This window comes from Dunckerocampus dactyliophorus, chromosome 20 (genome assembly GCF_027744805.1).
Source record: "Dunckerocampus dactyliophorus isolate RoL2022-P2 chromosome 20, RoL_Ddac_1.1, whole genome shotgun sequence".
NCBI classification, from domain to species: Eukaryota; Metazoa; Chordata; class Actinopteri; order Syngnathiformes; family Syngnathidae; genus Dunckerocampus; species Dunckerocampus dactyliophorus.
Window position 1 is genome coordinate 10,093,303 of NC_072838.1, and position 22,514 is coordinate 10,115,816.

Genomic DNA, 22,514 nt, shown 5'->3' on the forward strand with positions numbered 1-22,514 from the left:
TTCTTCTTAAATAATCTTCATAAATTTTCTTTCTGTGGCATTATGACTTTATTGCCATATTTTGACTTTATTCCAAAAAACTTTTTTCCCCAACTTAATTTTCCCAAAAAATAATTTTTGTTTCTCATAATAAATAACGTCCTTTTTCTTTAATATTCCAATTGCATTCTACTAAAATAACATTATTTTCCCTTTTTTTCTTGTTGTGACTTTTTTGTCTTAATATTTTGACTTTATTCTTGTAATATTACTCCTGTTTTTTTCCATTTCTGATGTTTTCTTTCATTTTTTCAACTATTTTAACTTTGTTCTTGCAAATGTTCTTATAATTATAACTTTATTCCCATAATATTTTCACGTTATTCTCCTAACATTACATTACATCTCCTAACACCTAATTTTCCAAAAGTTCTAACTTTATTTGTTGTTATTGACTTTAAAAAAAAATAACGTTTTTTTTTCTTTTAGTATTTCAACTTTATGCTACTAAAATGACATTATTTTTCCTCATAACATTACATTAGTCTTTTAAAATGACGACTTCTCGTTAGATTACAACTTCTGTCTCTTGATAGTTTGATTTTATTCTCGTAAAATTACTGCTGATTTTGCCATTTTTGCTGTTGTTTTTTTTGTTTGTTTGTTTTCTTGTTAAATGGTATTTTTAGAATGTGCCACCGGCCACAAACGGCCCCCGGGGCACACTTTGGACACCACTGCTGTAACAGATCTTCTGTGCAAACATCTGATTACACCAAACTTCTGCCTTCTTTCTAAGGAACTCCCCGCAAGGTGCAGAAGACACAGAGAGGGAGGAAAGGGGGCGGGGTTTGAGGGAATGCATGACCTTTTTTTGGGTAACATCAGTCGCACATGCTTGCTTCAGTCAGTGGAAGCCTTGTCGCTTTAAGGCCACAGGAGCCCACGCAGGATTTTAATTCTTTGCCATTCTGTCAGCAGAGAGCCACAAGTGGAACAAAGCTGGAAAGATCCAGCTGAGGAGGCCAGCAAGTTTCTGCAAGCTGCTGATGTGCACGGCAAGGTAAATCCAACGCAGTGCTTTATTTACTTACCATATCGATGTGGATAATGGTACTTCGGAACATGTGAAGATGTCTTCAGAGCTTGCAATCACTATACACTTCGTATAAGTGCAAAAAAAACACATTATTAATGTCTAAAAGTAACCACTAGGAAGACTAGATTACCGTACATCATTTGTGAATATCTGGCAACTTAAAGCGCTGGCTAGATATAGAGAGAGATTGAAACCAATTAAGTGTATAATGTATGAATAGCATTGACACCAATTTTCCCTCAATTGTGTTTTTAAGTGAAATATGTGACCCTCCCCATCCAGGATGCACCCAGAGGATGTTCTTGTTGTGGGACAAAAACGGGTTAAATGTGTGAAAACATAACAAGAAATACGTGTTTTTATCAAGTAACGTGAATGAGCACTGCACGTGTTATTTAATTGGCCTGCTACATGTTAATAGCTCATTCAGTCAGAGTGATGTCATGTCTCCCGTACTAGATGCCCCCCTCCCCTCACGAAAGGCTCATGGTTTCCATCAGCACAGCAGCATCATGTTCCGAAAGTCATTTGGGTGAAGCTCGTGCAGACATTCCAAGCCTATGCTGCATTCTCTCACTGACGAGGTGTTTTTTTGGGGGAGGTGGGGGATGCATTGTTAGTTGTTTCCACACAGCAATTCATTCTTTTTGGTCTTTACATAAAACAGAAGGCTGGAGGAAAAATCTTTTGAGAATCGCACGATTTTGCCAAGTTTTTGATCACATTCTTACACTGGGCGAAGGCGATTTATATCACGATTTCCTTTATTCTCCTTTCTTTAATCGTGATTAACGACGTAACCCAGCGGTGTCGCTTTTTCCAGCGATGACCACATGCAGAGTAACAGAAGGTTGTTGTCGGGCGGGGAGGGGCGGTCCCTTTGATGCATTTTGTACATTAAAATGACTACTTCAGTGCCAATTAACCTAACATGCATGTTTTTTGGAACATGGGAGGAAACCGGAGTACCCGGAGCAAACCCACGCACGAACGGGGAGAACATGCAAACTCATGCCCAACGGAGATTTGAACCCACATCTTCCCAATCTCCTGACAACATGCTAACCACTAGGCCACCGTGCGGCCTATTTTTACAATATGCCAAGGACATGAAAAAAAAAAAAAAAAAACAAGCTGCGGGCCGAAAATGACCCCGAGCCACTCTATACATGTATATGTATATTTACAAATAGCATACTGCATCTTAACAAATGCGATTGCGCAATATTGATGCATAAGTAGCAATAATACTTACAGTATATACTGTAGGAGGCTGTTTGTATATTCATGTTTACTCCCCTTCGTTTCTTTCCATCCAGTTTCTATACCGCTTGTGCTCACGAGGACTCCTTCATTTCTATTCCTATTTAATTCTTATCCATACTGCGCTATCTGTAACAATGTAACTTCCTGCAAAGGATCAATAAAGTGTTTCTCTATCTTTGGTGCTGGTGGAACTGAAGCAGTATGAGGTTTTGTGTGAATATTTTTGTGTGAATTTTGCTCCCATTCCAAATTGTACGGCCTCAAATTTTGCGTTTTCCCCGTTGATCATTCATTTCAGCACTTTGTAGCAATACGTAGGATCATTTAGTGAACTTAATGGGCTGCAGTGTTATATTTTATGTTGGAACAATGCCGGAACAAAATGATGCGCATTCCCTGAAATCCCCAACGTTTTATTAGACATCTTACGTAACATTGTAGCTTTGGCAGGTTGGAGTTGATGTCTCACTTTTTGCCATAACCTTTTATAGATGAAACACCTCCGACTCAGCCTGCAGGCTCTTAAAGGCTCTGCAGCGCAAAGCTCTGCAAATAAATCCAGCAGGAAACTGCAAGAAAGCAAACATTTGACAAAATTAACACCCAGAAGCTAAAGTGGACACCACACTGTCAGAGGAGAGTTGATGGGAAAATGTGTTTACTTGTCATTTTTATTGTATGTATGATGACATTTGCCTCATTCCTCATCACCCTGATTGATTCTTTTCACCTCAGATGTTTAGACAAAGGCTAACCTCTTTGTGTTTTCTTTTGAGGATGCCCCTGCCAACTCACACAAACCTGTACTAAAATAGTCTCTACGGTTTATGCCATTAAAATGATCGCTGTTTTTTTTTTAGTTATTAAAGATGGTGTCATCCAGACCCCCGACATGCATGCTGAAAACAATTCTAAGTACGTATAAATGACGAATAAAAGGGATAAATGAACATTTATGATTACTTTTACATTCGTTGAAGATGTGATTGTTGCCAAAGACGCCATGTGGCAGCGAGATCAACACCACCTTTGTGTTGGCCAAGCTTGAATTCTATAGTGTCTCTGTTTTTCCATTTCATCACGGCTGCAAAATAACCCAAAATGGAACCAAAGAAAGCTAAAAGTGCCAGCATTTTGACAAAGAAGGTGAGAAACACTGATTCAAGGGTGGCGTCCGTGTTGATCTCGCTGCCATCTCAATCTTGTGTCTTTGGCAACGATACGTTTTCAGTGAACGTAAAAGTGACCTCAAATGTTAATTTATCTTTTTAATTCGTTGTTTAAATGCATTTAGAATTGTTTTGTGCATGTAAAACTATAAAAACATGTTTTGTGTCGAGAAACTGTGTTAATTAGCCAACCGCTGATGACATCATAGACAGACGGAGCTGACTTCTCGTTCCTTTTTCCATGTAGTAGCAAGCTAAGTAGTTTGTGGTAAAAATACATAAATAACACAGTTGGACTCACACAGTGTATTAATAACATGATGAGACGTGCACCATATTGTACGCAAAAGTTTGGCAGAAATTCTGCACGTTAAGTGAAAAACACGCTAACCGGCGCGCACGCTAACCGAGGTTCCACTGTAGTCTAATTCTTTACTGCTGTGTTTGTGCTCTTTTGTGCCGTTAAAATGATCGACGGTGCTGCTATACACCGTTGATTAATTAAAGATTTATTTTCCAGCTGGATGATGATTTTGGTGTCATTCAGAGCACATTGGGGGGGCTGGATTACATCCGTACTGGACACTTAAATTTATAATAACTCAAAAAGCATGTCAGCACGATTGCACAAGTAATTTTCATGGCACAAACCCAACGTGGAGGGTGAGGTCGACAGGTGGATCGGCGCAGCGCCTTCAGTAATGCGGTCGCTGTACTGGACCGTCGTGGTGAAGAGAGAGCTCTCAATTTACCGGTCGATTTATGCTCCCACCTTCACCTATGGCAGTGTTTGTCTAATAGTGGGGGTCTGTCATTGGGCAGCGGCTCAGAGTTGGGCCGCTGCTCCTTCACATCGGGAGGAGCCAGCTGAGGTGGCTCGGGTACCTAGTCCGGATGCTTCTTGGCGATATTCCCGCAAATTTTTCCTAGTGCCGGAGCATACACACAAATGACCTGAGCGTTGACCTCTGCGAGCGACACGGAATGTAAATCCACTTCAATTAGCGTTGCTGAAAAGTCGCCAAAAGCCAAAGTAAACAAAAAACATGGAGTTACTTTTCTCATGCTTGCGGAGTCGAAGTCTGGTAACATTGGGGTTGTCATGCACAATGGCGGTTCAAATTCCCAAGTCCTTGCGACTTTTGAGGGCACATTTTTCCCGGAAATATTCGAGACATTCCAAAACTTAAGCATTTGGTTTCAGGTTCCTGCGTCATTCTGTTTTTGGAGTCATTTTCAAAGTTCTTCCTTTGGAATTTATGTCTTGGTTATTGATAGTATTTTGTAATAGAACAATGTTCTGTCAGAGGAGCACTTTAAATGTATTGAAATTTTAAGGCATCTCTGAGCAAACGTCCAGTATCATTTGAGTATCTCATTGCCGGGCCGAGTGCCCTGGTTTTTTGTAATCAAAATATGGTCAGCCTAAGTATGTAGCTACATAAAGTAACCAAAACGTAATAACACCATGATTATCTTTCATAAGGCATAATGACTGATACAGCTCTGGTTTTTGTAGCTTATGTCGTGGCTTGTGTATGTATTTGCTGCTGAGCTACAGGAAGTCCAGTACAAACAACGGCTTTGTACTGTTATATTCTTATTGAACTCCCTTTATGACACAAGAGTGACACTGGTGTGACTTACACTCCCTGTTTGAATGGTTCGAATCAACTATGTAGTAAATGTATGTGTGTGTGCATGTGAAACAGCAACCGCACATTGACCGTCTTTGTACTGTTCCATGAAAGGCAGCGCAGTCATCTGACGGTTATAATACAGCACCTTTTGTGTGTGTGTGTGTGTGTGTGTGTGTGTGTGTGGTTTTTGTTGTTGTTTTGTTTGTACTGTTAACCGCCGCAAAGCCAAGGGGGTCTTTTTTTTGCTCCAAAGCTGCAGGCAGCTCTCCTCTGTGGGTTGCCAGCATTGTGCCTCCATCAATATTCTCTTTCACCTCTCGCAAGTCAGCAGCCAAACAATACTTCAACTGTGCCGAACCGCCGTTAAAACCCCCCGAATGTTATCCCAGTGGGGGGAGAAAAAAACAGCTAAAGTCTAATTATAAGCCAACTTTGTTACTGCTTTTAGCTGAAAGCGCATAGTCTCCGGGTCATTTGGCGGGTGCTGCATTTAAAGAAGAAAGCGCTGATTGTTAGTGCTGTGTTTGTGTTCAGGTTCTGTTCTCATGCCATTTTCCAAGTATATCATAATAATCACGAGCAGCCAAGTTGGAGAAAGTTCTGAGATGTGACGAGCACGGCTGATATTTTCCATGAAAGGAGCTATACAGCAAGAATGTGGTGAGAAATCGGCACCGTTCACGTGCTAATAATTACACCTGAGTATAAAATGTAACCCTTCACACCCAATGGCTTTTTCCAACGTTGTTGGAAAAAGTTAGGCTATTCGCCGGTCATATTATACCTCAATTGCACTTAATGCCGCTCGTCCCTCACCACTTTGCGGTTCGAACATCGCTCCCTCACTCCCGATCCAGATTTTTCAAAAAATAATTAATTAATAAATGGCCACTGTTTTGTGGTTGACTACAGCCTATTATTAGTATTAAAAAAAAAACGCATATTAAGAAAATTGTATGTATTCTTGGCCTAAATTAAACCTTTTCAAGCATAAAAATAAGTGAACTAAAATACAAAATACAGTTTAAGGGATGAAAGGATGTTAATGAACTGTAGTCTACACTGGCCGCTAGTTGTCGCGCACCAGACTTGATCGCCGTAAACTAACAACTATTGCAGGTTTGAATTATCTCACAACAGGCACAATAATAACAAAAGTAATAGTAATAATCATAATCATAAAACTGGGTACTGTTGTGGCCGTACTCCGGCTAAACCTCAACCTTGAATACCCGACATCACTTCCTGTCCACACATCCGGAAGATATTTACTGAAACATACACGAGCACGAGTCTTATTTATGGCCTGAATGACTTATTTTCTGATTATGTCCGTAAGAGAATACCGTAAGAATATTTAGAATGCCGTCAGAGTGCGGTTAGAATACCATTCAAATGCCGTTCAATATTTTTCCACTTTGAATCCACCTCGAAAGTTTTTAGCATGCTCAAAACATACGGGCCGGCCAAAAGAATGGGCCCTAATATTTGGAATACACTTAGAATGCTACTTTGTGTTACTTTGCAGGCTACACACTGTCGATGGTTATATACTGTAGATCGGACTCGACCGTTAGCATTCTTTGGCAAAGGTAGTGGTTCCATTCCGTGACAACAGAAAAACTCTGCATTTCAACCCAATTTGCACCAAAATTTCCACTTCTTGCGGCACCCCTGTCAAAAAACAACCAACAAATGGCAATCAAAACAACACCGAGTAGCTTTGTCCAGGGCTGAAAATCCGAGTTTCCTATAAAGGGTTAAATCATAGAATTCACAGTTGCCACTGTAACCAAACCTCAGCTTTATCCAGCAGATTATTATTAACTGTAGAAAAATATAAAAAGAGCCAAAAAGGCTTTTTAGACCAAACGTGGTCCAATTCAGGTGTCTGCCTTGGAAGAGGAATGTGACAGCTCCTGAAAAAAAAAAAGTGCAGATGCCATAAATCAGTCAATTAATTTGCGTGGCTATGGAATATTTCACACGCACGCACTGTACATACTCGCGCCAACGCACTTTATTACGCATGACAGCAGTTTTCATTATGGAATCATCGGGTTCGTAAACCTCAAACGCACGTCTGAATTCCTCTGCGGTGAGAATAAACAGCAATGCCAGCGGCGCTCGTAGGGCCTGTGGAGTTCCTGGCTGGGGTCGTAACAAAACTGTCACGGTGTCGGATGAGTAAAGCAACAGCGGCGAGCCATGAGGGGGACATTAGACGGGATTCCCACCGCCTGATCCTGGGAGACAGTCGGCGTTTGGCACTCGGAGCACAAAGGGAGTCCGCTAAATCTCTCAGTAGGACAGACAGTGTTGAATCTATCATGTTCACTCATTAAGGGGACAGTGCAAGGCATACGAGAGGTGGATGACTTCTTGAAGTATTCCTGGGTGTGGTCCGAAAGAGGCTCCGGTAGACTTAAAACGTAAAAGCCTCTGCATCCACAGAAGTCACACGGTTGTCACGTATCTGGAGAGGGTGTGGCCATTCCAAGTCAGTCATGGAACCTAAGGGATACGCAAATTCACAAGAAGAAGGTTTTTCTTGATGGTAGGTTGCTCGGAACAGTAAAATCACAACACCTACTCTGGACCACGAAGTAGAAGTATTAAAATCAGGATTGGTTCTGTAAGGGTGACGGTTCAATTCCCAAGCACACCCCATTAGTGCGTGCCCGGAGGTCGAACAATTCCGTTGTTTGCCGGGTTGCGGCCACGTGACGCGGCGTCAACTCCGGTACGACGCTCGGGGCACACGTTCAATATGGCCACTTACGAACTCAATGAATAACGGCACGCGGTTGAAGTTATTTGTTCAAATTGTGTGAGTTTGCATGGTGTGTTGCACAAATACATGAAACAGTTGAAGACAAGGCAGGTGAGGCGCGTAAAGGTGACTGCAGGGGTGTTCCATGTCATTTCATGTCTACAGGGCTCTAATCATGGTAAAAATGAGATAGTATTTAGAAAGTCAGAAACATGTTTCTATGCTCTAACTATGAAAATATTCCATTTATTAATGTTGAACCCTATTTAGTGGAAATTCACTTATCACTCACTGATCACAAATACACTTGTTATCGATGTTAAAATAATATTAAAAGCACCTGAAATCAGCTCCATCTTACCAGTGACCCACAATGAGTAGAAGAGTAAACCTCCCTGAATTTGACTGCCCGCTCCGGGGTCCGAGCACAGTACACTGGGAGACGAGAGCGCTGACCACACGGCCAAAAGCCCGAACTGTCGACCGCGTGTTTAGCGCAGCTCTCAAAGCAGAGGGAGTGAGGTTTACCAACGTACACTTGCGCAGCCTCACAGGCTGCCATTATGGGCCATTATGGGCCATTATTTTATTCAAAAATTAATATAGTTTGAAGTTTTTGCATGTTTATGTTGTTTGTTGCGAGTGTCCCATTTTTTTTCACAGTCCTTGACCGCACCATCGTACGTGCGCTCGCCTTCTCCACTCTGCACAGATTGTCAACTATACTGTATTTTTACCGTTTTTTTGTTTTTTTTTACTTCATATTTGCTCCCAAATGCTGATACTCTGTGGGAAAACATAAAGGTAAAGTTTGATGACGTTACTGAGCGCTAACGTGTATATTTGTTGTGTGCACAGCTTCAAGTTAATTCATGCTAGCAAACTGCCTGTTACCACACACATCAAGCAGCTATAATCTGCTCTTTGAAAAACAAACTCCACGCTTATAGTGGTGGTTGTGCTTTTAATTTGATGTTGTTCCCGTCTTAGTTTGACACAATACATACTAAATGAGATAAATTACATCCCTGTAAGACCCCCACCACCACCTCCCCGGTCCGCGGAGATTTGTGGGAACACGAGCCGGGCCGTGGGTCCAAAAATGGATAATGATCGTGACATCATAGAAAGTAAAAAAAAAAAAAAAAAAAAGTACGTTGTCATTGAAGGAAAATGGTATGTGTGACTTCTATGGATAATTATGTGTGTCATTTTCAATCCCACATATCTGGGATGCACAATGGGCAAGAATGAAAGACAACAGCTGCACGCCGCAGAATGTGCTCGCGTCCGCTGACGCTTAGGAAGAGACACGTGAAGAAAAAAAGAAAAAAAAAGTCCGGAAGGAAAGCCATTGTTCTGCCATGGCATTGATCCACCAGAATAGAAAAGGCACTTTTTTAGACGTTTTCAGAGTGACCGGTTTCCTCCAAACAGACAGGATGGGATGTTTTGACTTGACTGGTTTGGTTTTTCGACCCAGCAAGAGGAAGCGTCGTCGTTACCGGCAGGGAGGGATGTCCAACTCCCAGTGCGAGCATGCTTCTTGAGTGATCCAGCCTGCTTCTGGCATCTTCTTAAGACACGCTGTGTTTATCTCTGCGTTGTTTATCTAAAGTTGCATCATCGGTTATTAGATTCCATGACCGTGCAGACACGCAGAATGTAAACCGGATGTTAGGATGAGGTCTTTACACACCAGTTGCAGGTGATAGGTCAGCTTTCTTTAAGAAGGAACCCTTGTCTTGAGTGATCATTAATTCTTCGTGCTTTCATAACAAGCCACAAAATTGTTTTCTCAGAAAAAAAAAAAAGAAAAGAAGCCTTGGGTAGTTTGTGAGTTCTGGGTCATGTCATAGTTTCGACTAAGGCAACATGGGGTGTCTCTGCTCATTCTTTCTTCCCCGAGGGACATTTCAGAGCCTTATGGCTTCTCAGCTGCACTTTGTTGAGGCCACCTCCTCGTGACATGACACAAACATGACAAAGCGACTTTGTGCCCAAATTAGGGTAAAACTATGAAAATGCCTCCAAGTAAAATAGGTGGCTAACATAAGGCTAAAACATGGCCACCGTGCTACGTACTAACAGAGGCCGCTAATTGGTATTTTTTAAACGTGGGCTAAAACATGGTCACTAGAGTCCAACATAGTGCTAACTAAGGCAAAAAAAAAACAGCTAACATGTTGTTAACTGAGGCTATTAATGCAGCAGACAGATGGCTCAACCAGTTCAAGGCTAAATCATGGCTAAAAGAGCCCAGCATTGTGCTAAGGTAGGCTAATAACTAGCCTGATGTGGCTAACCAGAGCTAATGGAGGCTAACATGTCAATATCATATAAAACGATAGCTAACAGGTGGCAAAAGGCTACCCGTGTGTCCCAACTGGACTCCAAACAGAGTCTAAATATGGCTAAATGAGCCCAACATCATGGTAAAGGAGGCTAACAACTAGCCACATGAGGCTTACAACTAACCAGATATAGCTAAACAAAGTCAATAGAGGCTAAATTATCAATATAATATAAAAACTTAGCAAATGTCGACCAGTGTTACCCAACTGTACTCCAAACAGAGGCTAAAACATGGCTAAATGAGCCAAACATCCTATCCTGCTGAAGGAGACTAACAACGAACCACATGTGGCTAACTGGAGCTAATTGAGGCTAAACTATCAATACAATATGAAACTATAGCTAACAGGTGGCAAAAGACTACCAGTGTTACCCAACTGGACTGCAAATAGAAGCTAAAACATGGCTAAAAGAGCCCAACATTGTGCTGAAGGAGGCTAGCACCTAGCCAGATGTGGCTAACTGAAGCTAATCGAGGCTAAATGTCAATACATAAAAAGTTAGCTAACAGGTGGCAAAAGGCGCTACTAGTGTTAGCAGATAGATAACACGACATCTAAGACAACTCTTGTATGTCTCCTGCATTAAAAGAGCATCCACATATTTGAGAACTCCCTTTGCCTCGTTGTTGCTGACAATGTTTGCTAAACTGTGAATTCTTTCTTCCCAGTGGGTCAGTTTGACATCATGAGTGACCGCTTCGACTGCAAAAACTGCAAAGAGTCCCTGTACGGACGCAAGTACATCCAGGCGGAGGACAACCCTCACTGCATCCCCTGCTATGACCGCCTGTATGCCAACACCTGCCAGGAGTGCAAAGAAATAATCAGCCACAATGCCAAGGTGAGCTTGCTTTGTTGGTGCCAAGCGTCAAGAGCGCAGCACGCTCCGTATGTCAAAGAGCAACACAACATCTGACGCAAGTAGAATTGGAAACGGCACAGGTCGGGCGTTTTGGGAAGGAAACGCAGAAAATGTGAACATTAGTGTGCAAGAAGACAGACCACTTCTCATTCCTAAGGTTGACATCAGGCGGAGTCCAAAGTTCAGCCTGGGGCGGGTCATTTGCGGCCTGCGGCTGTTTTTTTTAAATTGACCCGAGGCACACTCTGAAGCGACAATGTAACGAGAGAACTAAAAAAGGAAAATCAGCAGTAAATTCACAAGAAAAGTTGTAATCTAAAGAGAAAAAGTTGGATTATATGAGAATAACGTAATATGAGGGAAAATAATGTCATTTTACTCGCGTAAAGTTGACATATTAGAGAAAAACAACTTGTTTTTTAAAGTTGTAATATTATGAGAAACAAACAAAACAAAATAAATGTAATTTTGGGATAATTGGGTTGGGGGAATATATAAAAAAAAACTATAAAAGTTATTATAATATTATCATAATATTACAAGAATAATTATAAGAGTAAGTTAGAATATTACATGAGGAAAATTTACAAAAAGAAAGTTGAAATAGTTTGTCAATAAAAAAAACAAAAAAAAAGAACAGGAAAAATGCCGAAAAAAAGACCGAAGTTCACACTAAAAATGCATTTTTCGCCGATATATGACAAAGCTTTCTATATAAAGTTTAAAAAGTTTAAAGTTGTCATTTTACGAGAATAAACTAATATTTTGGGGGAAAAATAATGTAATTTTATTAGCATAAAGTTGCAATCTCAAAGAAAAGAAAAGACGTTATTTATTTTAAAGTCGTAATATTATGAGGGGAAAAAAACAACAAATAATCTATCCATCCATGTTCATTTTCCTTTTTGGAAAATTATTATGTTGGGAGGGGGGAGTTGTAATATTATGGGAATAAAGTCACAATATTACAAGAAGAAAATTTACCAGAAGAAAGTTGAAATCGTTGGAAAAAATAAAATGAAATCAACCGCAGAAATGTAAAAAAAAAAACAGCTGTAATTTTACCAGAATAAAAATAGGAATAGAAACAGGACAGTGGTTCTCAGCTGGTTTGTCTGCGGGACCCCCCATCACCCCTTAATGACAAGCGGTGACCCAAATAGTGAACATATTTCAACTCAAGTAATCTTAATATTTAATGCAAAGACATTAACACAGTTTGAATTTGAGGTACAGTCGTCCCTTGCCTTCATTAATAAATCATGCCGTTTTGTGGTTGAATATGGCCCATTATTAGTCCAAAAAATATGCATATTTGACATATTTCTTGCCTAAATTAAGCATTTCCAAACATTAAATGGCTAATTGAACTAAAATGCAAACATAAGGCATTCAAAGATACTGTGATGATATGTAGTATTCTACACTGGTCACTAGGTGTCAGTAATGTTACTGTATTCTTTGGTGAGACACACAAGCACCAGACTTTATTGCAGGTTTGATTTATCTCACAACAGGCACAATAATCGCTAACAGGAGCTACTGTCGCGGCCGTAACCCACGCCAAGATAAAACACTTCCTGTCCGCCACTCACTCAGCTCCCTGAACATCGGAACATATTTAGAGCAACACGCACAAGCACAAGTCTTATTTATGTCTTAATGGCTTGTTTTCTCTAATTGCATCTCCTATATTGGGTAATAGGAGTGTAAAGGTGACTATAGGGGTGTTATTTCATGTCTACAGGGCTCCAATAATGTTAAAAACTGTATTTAGAAGGTCGTAAACAGGTTTTGTATGCTCTAACTACGAAAGCATTTCATTTATGAATCAGGAATCCTACTGTGGAAATTCACTTACAATGGTGTGATCTGGAACCAATTAACTGCGATGAACGAGGGATTACTGTAGTGCAAAATAACACAACAACAACTTCACAGAACAAGTTTAATGATCATTATATGACCGTAGTGATCATGTTTTATCCACAAAGTCACAATGATTTGAACAAAAAGTATCTGCAAATGTTTTCAGTAGTTGGTACAAGCTGGACAAAGTCACCCACAGACATGCACACCTCGTGGTGGCGTTACATTATTTCGTATCAACCCGCAAGCCACCAGTTGAGGATCACTGCTGCAGGAAACAGCCGTAGATGTCACAAAAGGCCACGAGTGTCCTGTGAATCATGAGCTCCCTGCGAGGGACCGACAGTAAATTACTACGCTGCTTACTTTGGCCCTCTCTCCCCGGCTCACGAGACGTAGCGGCGGCCATCCCTCATCCCGCTCGCTCCCTCATCTGTACTTGTTTTTGTGAAACCCCACGCCTAGGAAATACTTTTTTTTTCCTTTTTTTTTTTTTTTTTTTTTTTTTTTTCACCCACCGTTCAGTGGGCCCATTTATCACAGGGCCGATATGAACTGCTGCTGAACTGCAGCACAAGCATCTGTTCCAGTAAAAAAACGGAAAAATCAACAACAAGCAAAGTGGCTCACATGCCGGCAAGCCAAAATCGCCGCGTGCCGGAAATCCAATCCTGCGGGTAACCTCTGACGTCTTGGCTGATGAGGAAAACGGCAGCAAAAGGGGAAAAAAATGCAGATGTGTTTGAGCTCCCGTGTTAGTCACTGCTTGTGAGTAATATGTTATGGCTGAGGATATTCAGAGGTGACGTCTCAGTGACTGGAGTCTCATAACTCAAACAACACATGGACACTCGTTGCCCGTTTCTTTTATGTGTGCTTTTTTTTTTTTTTTTATCATTTTACCACATTTGCAGCGATTTCAACCATGCTAGTCCTATGGTCCCTCGCCCGCAGTTACACGAGTGATGTGCGATACCGCTAATTTTGTTTCCGATCCGATACTGAGTCAAATTCAGGCTGGTATCGGCAATACCGATTCGATACAGATACTATACAAATTCACCAAATAATTCTGTTAAATTTTAAACAGTAGTGTATTTCATATCATAGCATAAAGAATACAATGCATCTAATTAATTGAATAATAAAATAAATGATTAATTAACATAAATTCATAATTTAATAATGAGGTTGTAATCTAAAGAGAAAAAGATTTCATGAGAATAACGTAATATGTGGAAAAATAATGTCATTTTACTCGCATAAAGTTGAAATATTAGAGAAAAATGACTCATTTTTTTAAGTTGTAATATTATGAGAAGCAAACAAAACAAAATAAATTTTTGGATAGTTAGGTTGGGGGAATATATTTTTAAAAACTATAAAAGTTATAAAGTAGTTGTAACTTTTAATAGTTAGTTATAATATTATAATAATATTATAAGAATAAGTATACTAGTAAGTTATAATATTACAAAAGGAGAATTTACAAAAAGAAAGTTGAAATAGTCCCATAGTCAATATTAAAAAAAAAAAAGAACAGGAAAAATGCCAAGACCGAAGTTCACACTAAAAATACACTTTTTCACCGATATGACAAAGCTTTATATATGAATTTTACGAGAATAAACTGTTAAGTTATTAAGTTATTTATTTTAGACCCACATTGTTGGCTATTATGTTTATTTCTATTAAGTAAGGTGGTGGTTATCATTAATAACTGGAGGGTGGGGCGATGATCGTATTGATTATATGACACGTGCGTACTGTTTACAATGTCAACTGGTCACCTTGACTCTTCCTCCTCCTCCTCCAGGAGCTCTTCTACGACAACAGATACTACCATGATCACTGCTTCCGCTGCGTGCGCTGCGATCGCTCTCTGGCCGACGAGCCCTTCACGAGCCAAGACGACGCGCTGGTGTGTAGCGAGTGCTACGGCAACGAATTCTCCTCCAAGTGCGTGGTGTGCGACAAGAAAGTCATGCCTGGTAAGTGGCGCTCGCGGGTAAAAAGAAGGTCTTCGCAGAAATAGTAGGAACATTTTTGGGTTTCAGATGTGACAAAATGATTGCAGCGAGGGTTTCATGCTGCGGCGGCTGTGGTGGCGTTGGATGACTGGAAAGCTATGCAATCTTGTGGTATGTGTGTGGGATATTCTAAAATAAGTGGTTGGAATGTCCCCTTAAAGTTTAAAAACACTAACACGGCTTTTGACTGCAATTTAAGAGCCACAAAGCGTTAAATTAAAAATGATTGAAAGATGAAGCTGATGTTTGCGAGGAAGACTAAGTTAGATGCACAACAGGAAGTGTGTGTTGTGCATCTGCAGAACAGGTTTTCACATTTTCTCCACCCTCGAGATAACAGCAATCACAAGCATCATCGTTTTCATGTCTTTTCACCCTGTCACCCTTTGTCTCTGGGCCAGGATCAAAGCTGTTGGAGTATGGTGGCTCCACGTGGCATGAGCACTGTTTTATGTGTCACGGATGCGACAAGCCCATCGGTGGCGAGGCCTTCATCCCAGACAAAAACAACTACTACTGCGTACCGTGCTACGAGGGCAGGCTTGCTCCTCGGTGCAGCTGCTGCAAAAAGGTGAACCCTGCCTCCCATACAGTAGAATAATGCAATGGCGACTGCTATGTTTATGAATTCTACTAAATTACCTTTGGAATGGCTACTTACGTATTTGACAGTGTGTTTATCTTTGAAGAAGGCTTGCTCATTGCTAAATGACAGAAAGGATAGCCTGCCAACATTCCCATAATTCCCATAAGGTGCATCTGCACAATCTATTAAGAGCGGTAGCCACAATAATAAACACTGTGCTCAACTAGAAATTGCAACGTGAATGCAGAGAGAAGCCACAGTATAAGCGATAGGTAATAGAAGGATGAGAGTGGATATGTAGTATGTACGTGGGTTTTCTCCGGGCACTTGGGTTTCCTCCCACATTCCAAAAACATGCATGTTAGGTTCATTGGCGACTCTAAATTGTCCACAGGTATGAATGTGAGTGTGAATGGTTGTTTGTCTATATGTGCCCTGCGATTGGCTGGCGACCAGTCCAGGGTGTACCCCGCCTCTCGCCCATAAGTCAGCTGGGATAGGCTCCAGCATACCCCTGCGTCCCAAGTAAGGATAAACGGCATAGAAAGTGGATGGATGGATGTTTTGTGGTTGAATACAGCCTATTATTAGTGAAACAAAAAATGCATATTCAAGTAAATCTGACCTATTTTTTTCCCTAAATTAAGCAGAAAATGACTAAATGACGACCAGTCCAGGGTGTACCCCGCCTGTCGCCCGAAGTCAGCTGGGATAGGCTCCAGCATAGCCCCGCGACCCTAATGAGGAGAAGCGGTATAGAAAATGGATGGATGGATGACTAAATGAACCAAAATACAAATATAAGGCATTCAGAAGACGCATTCATTGATGTTGTGATGATATGTAGTATTCTACACTGGTCACTAGGTGTCAGTAATGTTACTGTAATGTTCGATGAGACACACAAGCACCAGACTTGATCCCCGGAATAACAGGCTTTTATACGAGGTTTGAATGATCTCACAACAGGCACAATAATCCCTAATAAAAACACAGGCTACTGTTATGGCTATAAGCCATGGCAACATGGAAACTCAACTCTGATCCCCCAACGCCACTTCCTGCCACTCACTCACACACACGAGCACAAGTCTTATTTATGTCTTAAATGGCTTATTTGCTCTTAAGTCTACTACATTGGGTAATACAAGTGTAAAAGTGACTATAGGGGTGTTATTTCATGTCTAGAGGGCTCTAATAATGTTAAATAAATGTATTTAGAAGGTTGTAAACACGTTTTCTATGCTCTAACTATGAAAGTATTTTATTTATAAACAAGGAAGCCCGTCTATCATGAGCAGTTATTCAAAAACTGCACATTTCGGCGCAGCTTTCTGTTACGGTCAGACTAAGGCACATCTGTGTTATAATCTTGCTGTCGTTATCAGCTATCTTGATAGGCCACACCTGTGAGGTGTGTGAATTACGAATGAACACGGATTCATGAACAATATTTGAGAGGCAGGACAGAAAACGTTTTAAGTCTTTGAGTTCAGCTCATGAAAGATGGAGGCAAAAACCAAAGTGTTTGGTTGAGTGTAGTTATTTGCCTTTCTTTGACGTGCTGGTTGTACAGTGTCACAACATAGAAGTAGTAGGTTAACTAGGGACATTCCTGCCGTGCGTTTTGTCCTGCAGGCTCTGACTAGAGGAGGGGTGACCTACAGGGACGAGGTGTGGCACAAAGAGTGCTTCCTCTGCACGGGCTGCAAAACTCCTCTGGCCGGGCAACCTTTCACCTCGGAGGGGGAAAAGCCGTACTGTGTCAAGTGCTTCAGTACCCTCTATGCCAAAAAATGCGCCGGCTGCAACACTGCCATCACAGGTGACTCGACCACATACCTCACATGCTTGCGTGAGTCACCCCCAATCAGACGTCACGACTCCATGCATCATACGTGTGCACGTGTCTCTGCAGGTTTCGGAGATGGCAAATATGTCTCCTTCGAGGACCGACAGTGGCACCAGCCGTGCTTCAAGTGCTCCCGCTGCTCCGTGTCACTGGTCGGCTCCGGCTTCTTTCCGGACCGTGACCAGATTCTGTGTACAGACTGCAACAACGACGACTGACCGCCACAAAAACCTCAGCTTTGCACACCAACACTGCAAACGCGCCTCTTCACTTCTCTGTTTTAGTAGTTACATTTGCGAAAGCTATATGGAAACATTTTAATCCATCTGGTTCATTTACTGGCTTGAATATCAGAAAGGAGTCACGAGACTCCTTTGAAATTCCAACAAAATTTAAAACACGTCCATCATATTTGTGGATATGTGTGTTGCTGATGTTCGTGATAGATAACCAAGTTCAAGCATTGCAACAATGGAACACGCTTATGTCAACAACCCGTCTAAGTCGACCATCTCATCAAGTTTTGTTTCGAAAAACTGCTTGCTTAAGTCGACGTCAACATATAATATTAAGAAACTGATCCTATTTATTTATTTATGTTGGCACAAGCATTCTGCATGCAATCATACGATCATCAAAACCGATTCATAAAATGAGCTGCGGTAACATCTGCAACAACTTGAAACAATTCCCAAGTTAAGTTTACTCACGGTCCCCCCCGACATCTCACCACTCAACTCTATTTGCAAAGCACTGACATCGATGAAAAACGTTTCTGTCGCCATGTGCTGTAATAATGTCAACTTCCTCATTATCGCTTTTTTCCAAAAATCTATTAATGAATAAACCATGCTGTTTCATACATTGAATGCAGCCTTTTATCAGTAAAACAATATGCATATTGAAGCAAATTTTACATAGTTTTTGCTTAAATTAAGCATTTTCAAGCATAAAAAAGGGTAATTGTATGAAAATACAAATATAAGGTATTCCGAAGACGCGTTCAAAGACGCTGTGAATGATAAGTAGTATTCTACACTGGTCACTAGGTGTCAGTAATGTTACTGTAATGTCCGGTGAGACACACAAGCACCCGATTTGATCGTCTGAAAAACTGGCGTTTATTGTACGTTTGAATCATCTCACAACAGGCACAATAATCCCTAGCAAAAATCCCTAATAGAAACACAGGCTAAAGCTAAAACTCAAATCTGAACCTCCGACGTCACTTCCTGTCCGTCACCCCGGAACGCTGGAACACATTTACAGCAACACACAAGTCTTATTTATGTCTTAAATGGCTTATTTTCTGTTATTATTCTACTATATTGGGTAATACGAGTGTAAAGGTGACTATAGGGGTGTTATTTCATGTCTAGAGGGCTCTAATAATGTAAAAAAACCAAACTATTTAGAAGGTCGAAAACAGGTTTTCTTTGCACTCACTACTAAAATATTCAATTTTTGAATAAGGAATCCTACTTGGTGACACAAAATATTAACAAAAAATAAATTTTTTGAGAAAAATAAAAGTGCAAAAAATCCTGCACATCCTACATCCTGTCAAGATTGAATTGAATAATGTTTCCCACCTTTACCAAATATCTGGCATTTGCAACTTTCTTTGACCCCGTGGCGTGTTATTTACGGACAGTGAGGCAGAAACTCGGATTTCGTGGAATTATACCGTACATGACAAACGGACCAGTTTGTTCTGTGCAATATTGTACAAAAATGTTGCCGAACATTTCCGACGGAGTCAGAATCATGTGAAAACTGAGGCGTACGAAAACTCTCGTCTTTTGGTCATTTTGACGACCATTTATGTCGACGGCAGTCTGCCAGTGCGAGGGCCGCTGAGATAAGCGGGTTCCACTGTATAATGCTTGTTTTGTATAATTTTTACGTGAGAGCGTCTAGGCAACCTAAAGCCCTGTGTTGCCATGTTCTGACCCCTGCTGGATAAATATGCATTTTCTAATAGGCAATTTTGGAATATTATAACATACATGCATGTTGATATTGTTATAAAGTTCACATAGAGCCACATTTTATTATAAATTATACTATATATGATGTACTAAAACGCACAATATTACCACCTTTTTTTTGTAAAATAAACCCATAAGCAAATAAATATCTTTTACTAAAATAGCACTGTTATGTTGTGTTATTACAGACAGGTATGGCATATATTTTCACATCAACGACAAAGAACCATCCAGCAGAAAGCGTCTCCCCCTCTGCTCCGAAAATAGACCTCCCATGCGAACTGACTGTTGCTATTACTTAAATAATCTGAATAATATTTACAGTTCAGCACCCCGTTCCAATCAGATTGTTGATATAAAGTCCGCATGACGTAGAAATACTATAATCATGTAGAGGCCACTGTTTCATCTTCAGAAACTAACCTGCTTGCAAACAGAAAAGCGTATCAAAAAAGACTATTTCATCATCATTGCTTGTCGTGCGCCGACATCCTGTTCATCGTGTCACTTCCTGCTTTTCTTCGCCATTTATGACCCGTAACAGCAAAAAGCCTCATTCTATAATGCTTATCCTTATCGACACCAGATGATACATTTTTTTAAAAAGGGGGGGCTATGCAGTACAGTGCTGTTGTTTGTAAAGAGGTTTTTTTTCCCAGGCCTCCTACTCACATACATTTGACCTCGTTTGAGGCCTTGAAGGAGAACAGACTTGCTTGGTCCCAAGAGGAAGAGTAGGGAGGACATGAAGGAAGCTCCACAGCAAATGTGTCATCCTGCCTCTGTGGGCCTGGAGACTCAAAGTCAGCTGGTGGAGGCTGCTGTAGTAATCTCGCTGACTGACAAAACCACAGAAGAAGAAGAGGCTACACTTGCTGCCTGTACACAGATGGCGTCTTATGGTGGTTTTCTGGGTTCATGCTCATCAAGTGCTGATCGCTTCATGAGTTTCTCCTGGTCATGTTCACGCCATATTGGCCAATTAACTTCATGAGCTGCTTGGGTTTATTTCCCTGCTTATTATCAATCCTTTGCTGTGTCTCAATTGAAGCACTTCTGTACTTACACTTAGGCTTTTGAGTGCAAAAGTTCCTTCACACTGAGACGTATGCTCCATAGGCTAACATAATGTAGCGGAAGGGTGGTTGCAATTCACGATTAAAAAGGAGAGAAGCGCAGTGTCGCAAATGGAATGCTTCTGTCCATACGCTTCAATATGTGTCGGCAAGTGTGTACACTGCGTACCTAGTTCTTGAAGGCATGAATTTTCAGAAATGCATTACTGTTGTTGCGCACTTGATGATCGATGATCGCAATATTTGCTTGCTTTCACTTCTTGAATTGGAACCACTCAAGTTAGACCCTCCCCTCCTTCAGTGCAGCCAAGATTTTGCCAATTTTGCCATACTTCAAGCACATATGCACTCAAGTTTTAAGTATGGAAGTGTGCGAATTGAAACAGCTAAGAAGAAGAGTAAGTAGGTGAGTATTAGGGGTGTGTGATACTGCAAATTTCAATATCACGTAAAGGCAAAGCCAGGATGGCTGATACCGATACTTTTTACTTGACATTTTTCTCTGCAAAAATATTCTTATTAACATATTTGTAAAATGTAACAATATATAAGAACAGCAATATTAGACAAAATAACACAATTAGTCACTTTGATTTCATACAATTGTTTGAACAAAAAAGTAAAAACTACTTATGGCTCTCTTTTTGGCTTTTTACCCCCAAAGCCCTCCTGTGTCCAAGACGTTTGTGAGCAATATAGCAAATATCAACAATATAATACGTAGAACACAACAAAAACACAAACATTTGTGACAATAAACATAGAAAAATGTCAAAAATATTGATATAATCATGCTGGTATTGATCTGATATTGCCCTTGGTATCATTATTATCGATATCTGAATTGAACCGCACTTCAAGAGTTCAAATTTGCGCCCTCAAAAAGTAAGTACACAGTATACTTATTGAGGGTACTGACGGAAGTATGCGATTATGAGACACTGGCTGTGTTCCAAGTCGCACACTTCCTCATTTAATATTTTGTATAATAGTATATAAAATACACACAAAAGCATTTGCTAGGAAGATATCTTTGGATTGATGGTATTTCCCCGTCTAGAAAAAAAAATGAAAAGATTGAATCCTCTAGATTAATCCATCATTGCACTCTACATATGGTTGTTTACATTGAAATATAAGTGCATTTTATGTGTTTTATTCTATTTATTCTATTTTCTATTTTCTGTTTAGGCCGCACGGTGGTTAGCACATTGGCCAATACAGGAACAGCCTGGAGATCGGGAAGACCTGGGTTCGATTCTCCCCTGGGCATTTCTGTGTGGAGTTTGCATGTTCTCCCCGTGGGCACGTGGGTTTTCTCCGGGTACTCCAGCTTCCTCCCACATTCCCAAAAACATGCAGGTGAGGTTAATTGGCGACTCTAAATTGTCCATAGGTATGAATGTGAGTGTGAATGGTTGTTTGTCTATATGTGCCCTGCGATTGGCTGGTGACCAGTCCAGGGTGTACCCCGCCTGTCGCCCGAAGTCAGCTGGGATAGGCTCCAGCATGCCCCCGCGACCCTAATGAGGATGAAGCGGTATAGAAAATGGATGGATGGATGGATGGATTCTATTTATTTATGTATGTTATATGTAACCGGATATGACGTTTAAGTTTGCGCTACGTGCATTGCGTAAGTTTTTACATAGCTCACTCTTGGAGGATGTCATAAGATGACAGAAACATCCTCATGCTAACGAAGTATTTTAACAAGAGTCACTTATAAAATAACCTCCGAACATATTACATATATGAAGTATGGTTATTGACCATTTATGTTCATACATTTAAAAAAAAACTACCACAGCCCCTGACGTCGCAGGAGCGCTGTCGTAAAAATTAGCGCAAGGGGGAAGTGACGTAATCCTTGCGCATGCGCGGGACCGATTGCGTTCCGGCTACGTATTGCGTAGTCACAGTGACAACGGCAATTGCAGTGAGCCGTCAGTACCCGGATGTACA

At 40.8% G+C, this 22,514-nt stretch overlaps 1 protein-coding gene across 2 annotated transcripts; it reads left to right on the forward strand.

Annotated features, from left to right (window-relative positions):
• The first annotated feature begins 838 nt into the window (after positions 1–838).
• LOC129172886 (four and a half LIM domains protein 3-like) lies at positions 839–18,765 on the forward strand. 2 transcript variants are annotated; one of them, XM_054763073.1, is made up of 6 exons: positions 839–1,042; positions 10,952–11,124; positions 14,831–15,005; positions 15,446–15,615; positions 17,269–17,455; positions 17,549–18,765. In XM_054763073.1, the coding sequence occupies exons 2-6, from the start codon at positions 10,969–10,971 to the stop codon at positions 17,698–17,700; spliced, it is 840 nt and encodes a 279-aa protein (XP_054619048.1). In that variant the 5' UTR covers positions 839–1,042; positions 10,952–10,968; the 3' UTR covers positions 17,701–18,765. The 2 variants fall into 2 exon arrangements, with proteins under 2 accessions (XP_054619048.1, XP_054619050.1); XM_054763075.1 differs by lacking the exons at positions 839–1,042; positions 10,952–11,124; positions 14,831–15,005 and adding an exon at positions 15,071–15,155.
• The last annotated feature ends 3,749 nt before the right edge of the window (positions 18,766–22,514 follow it).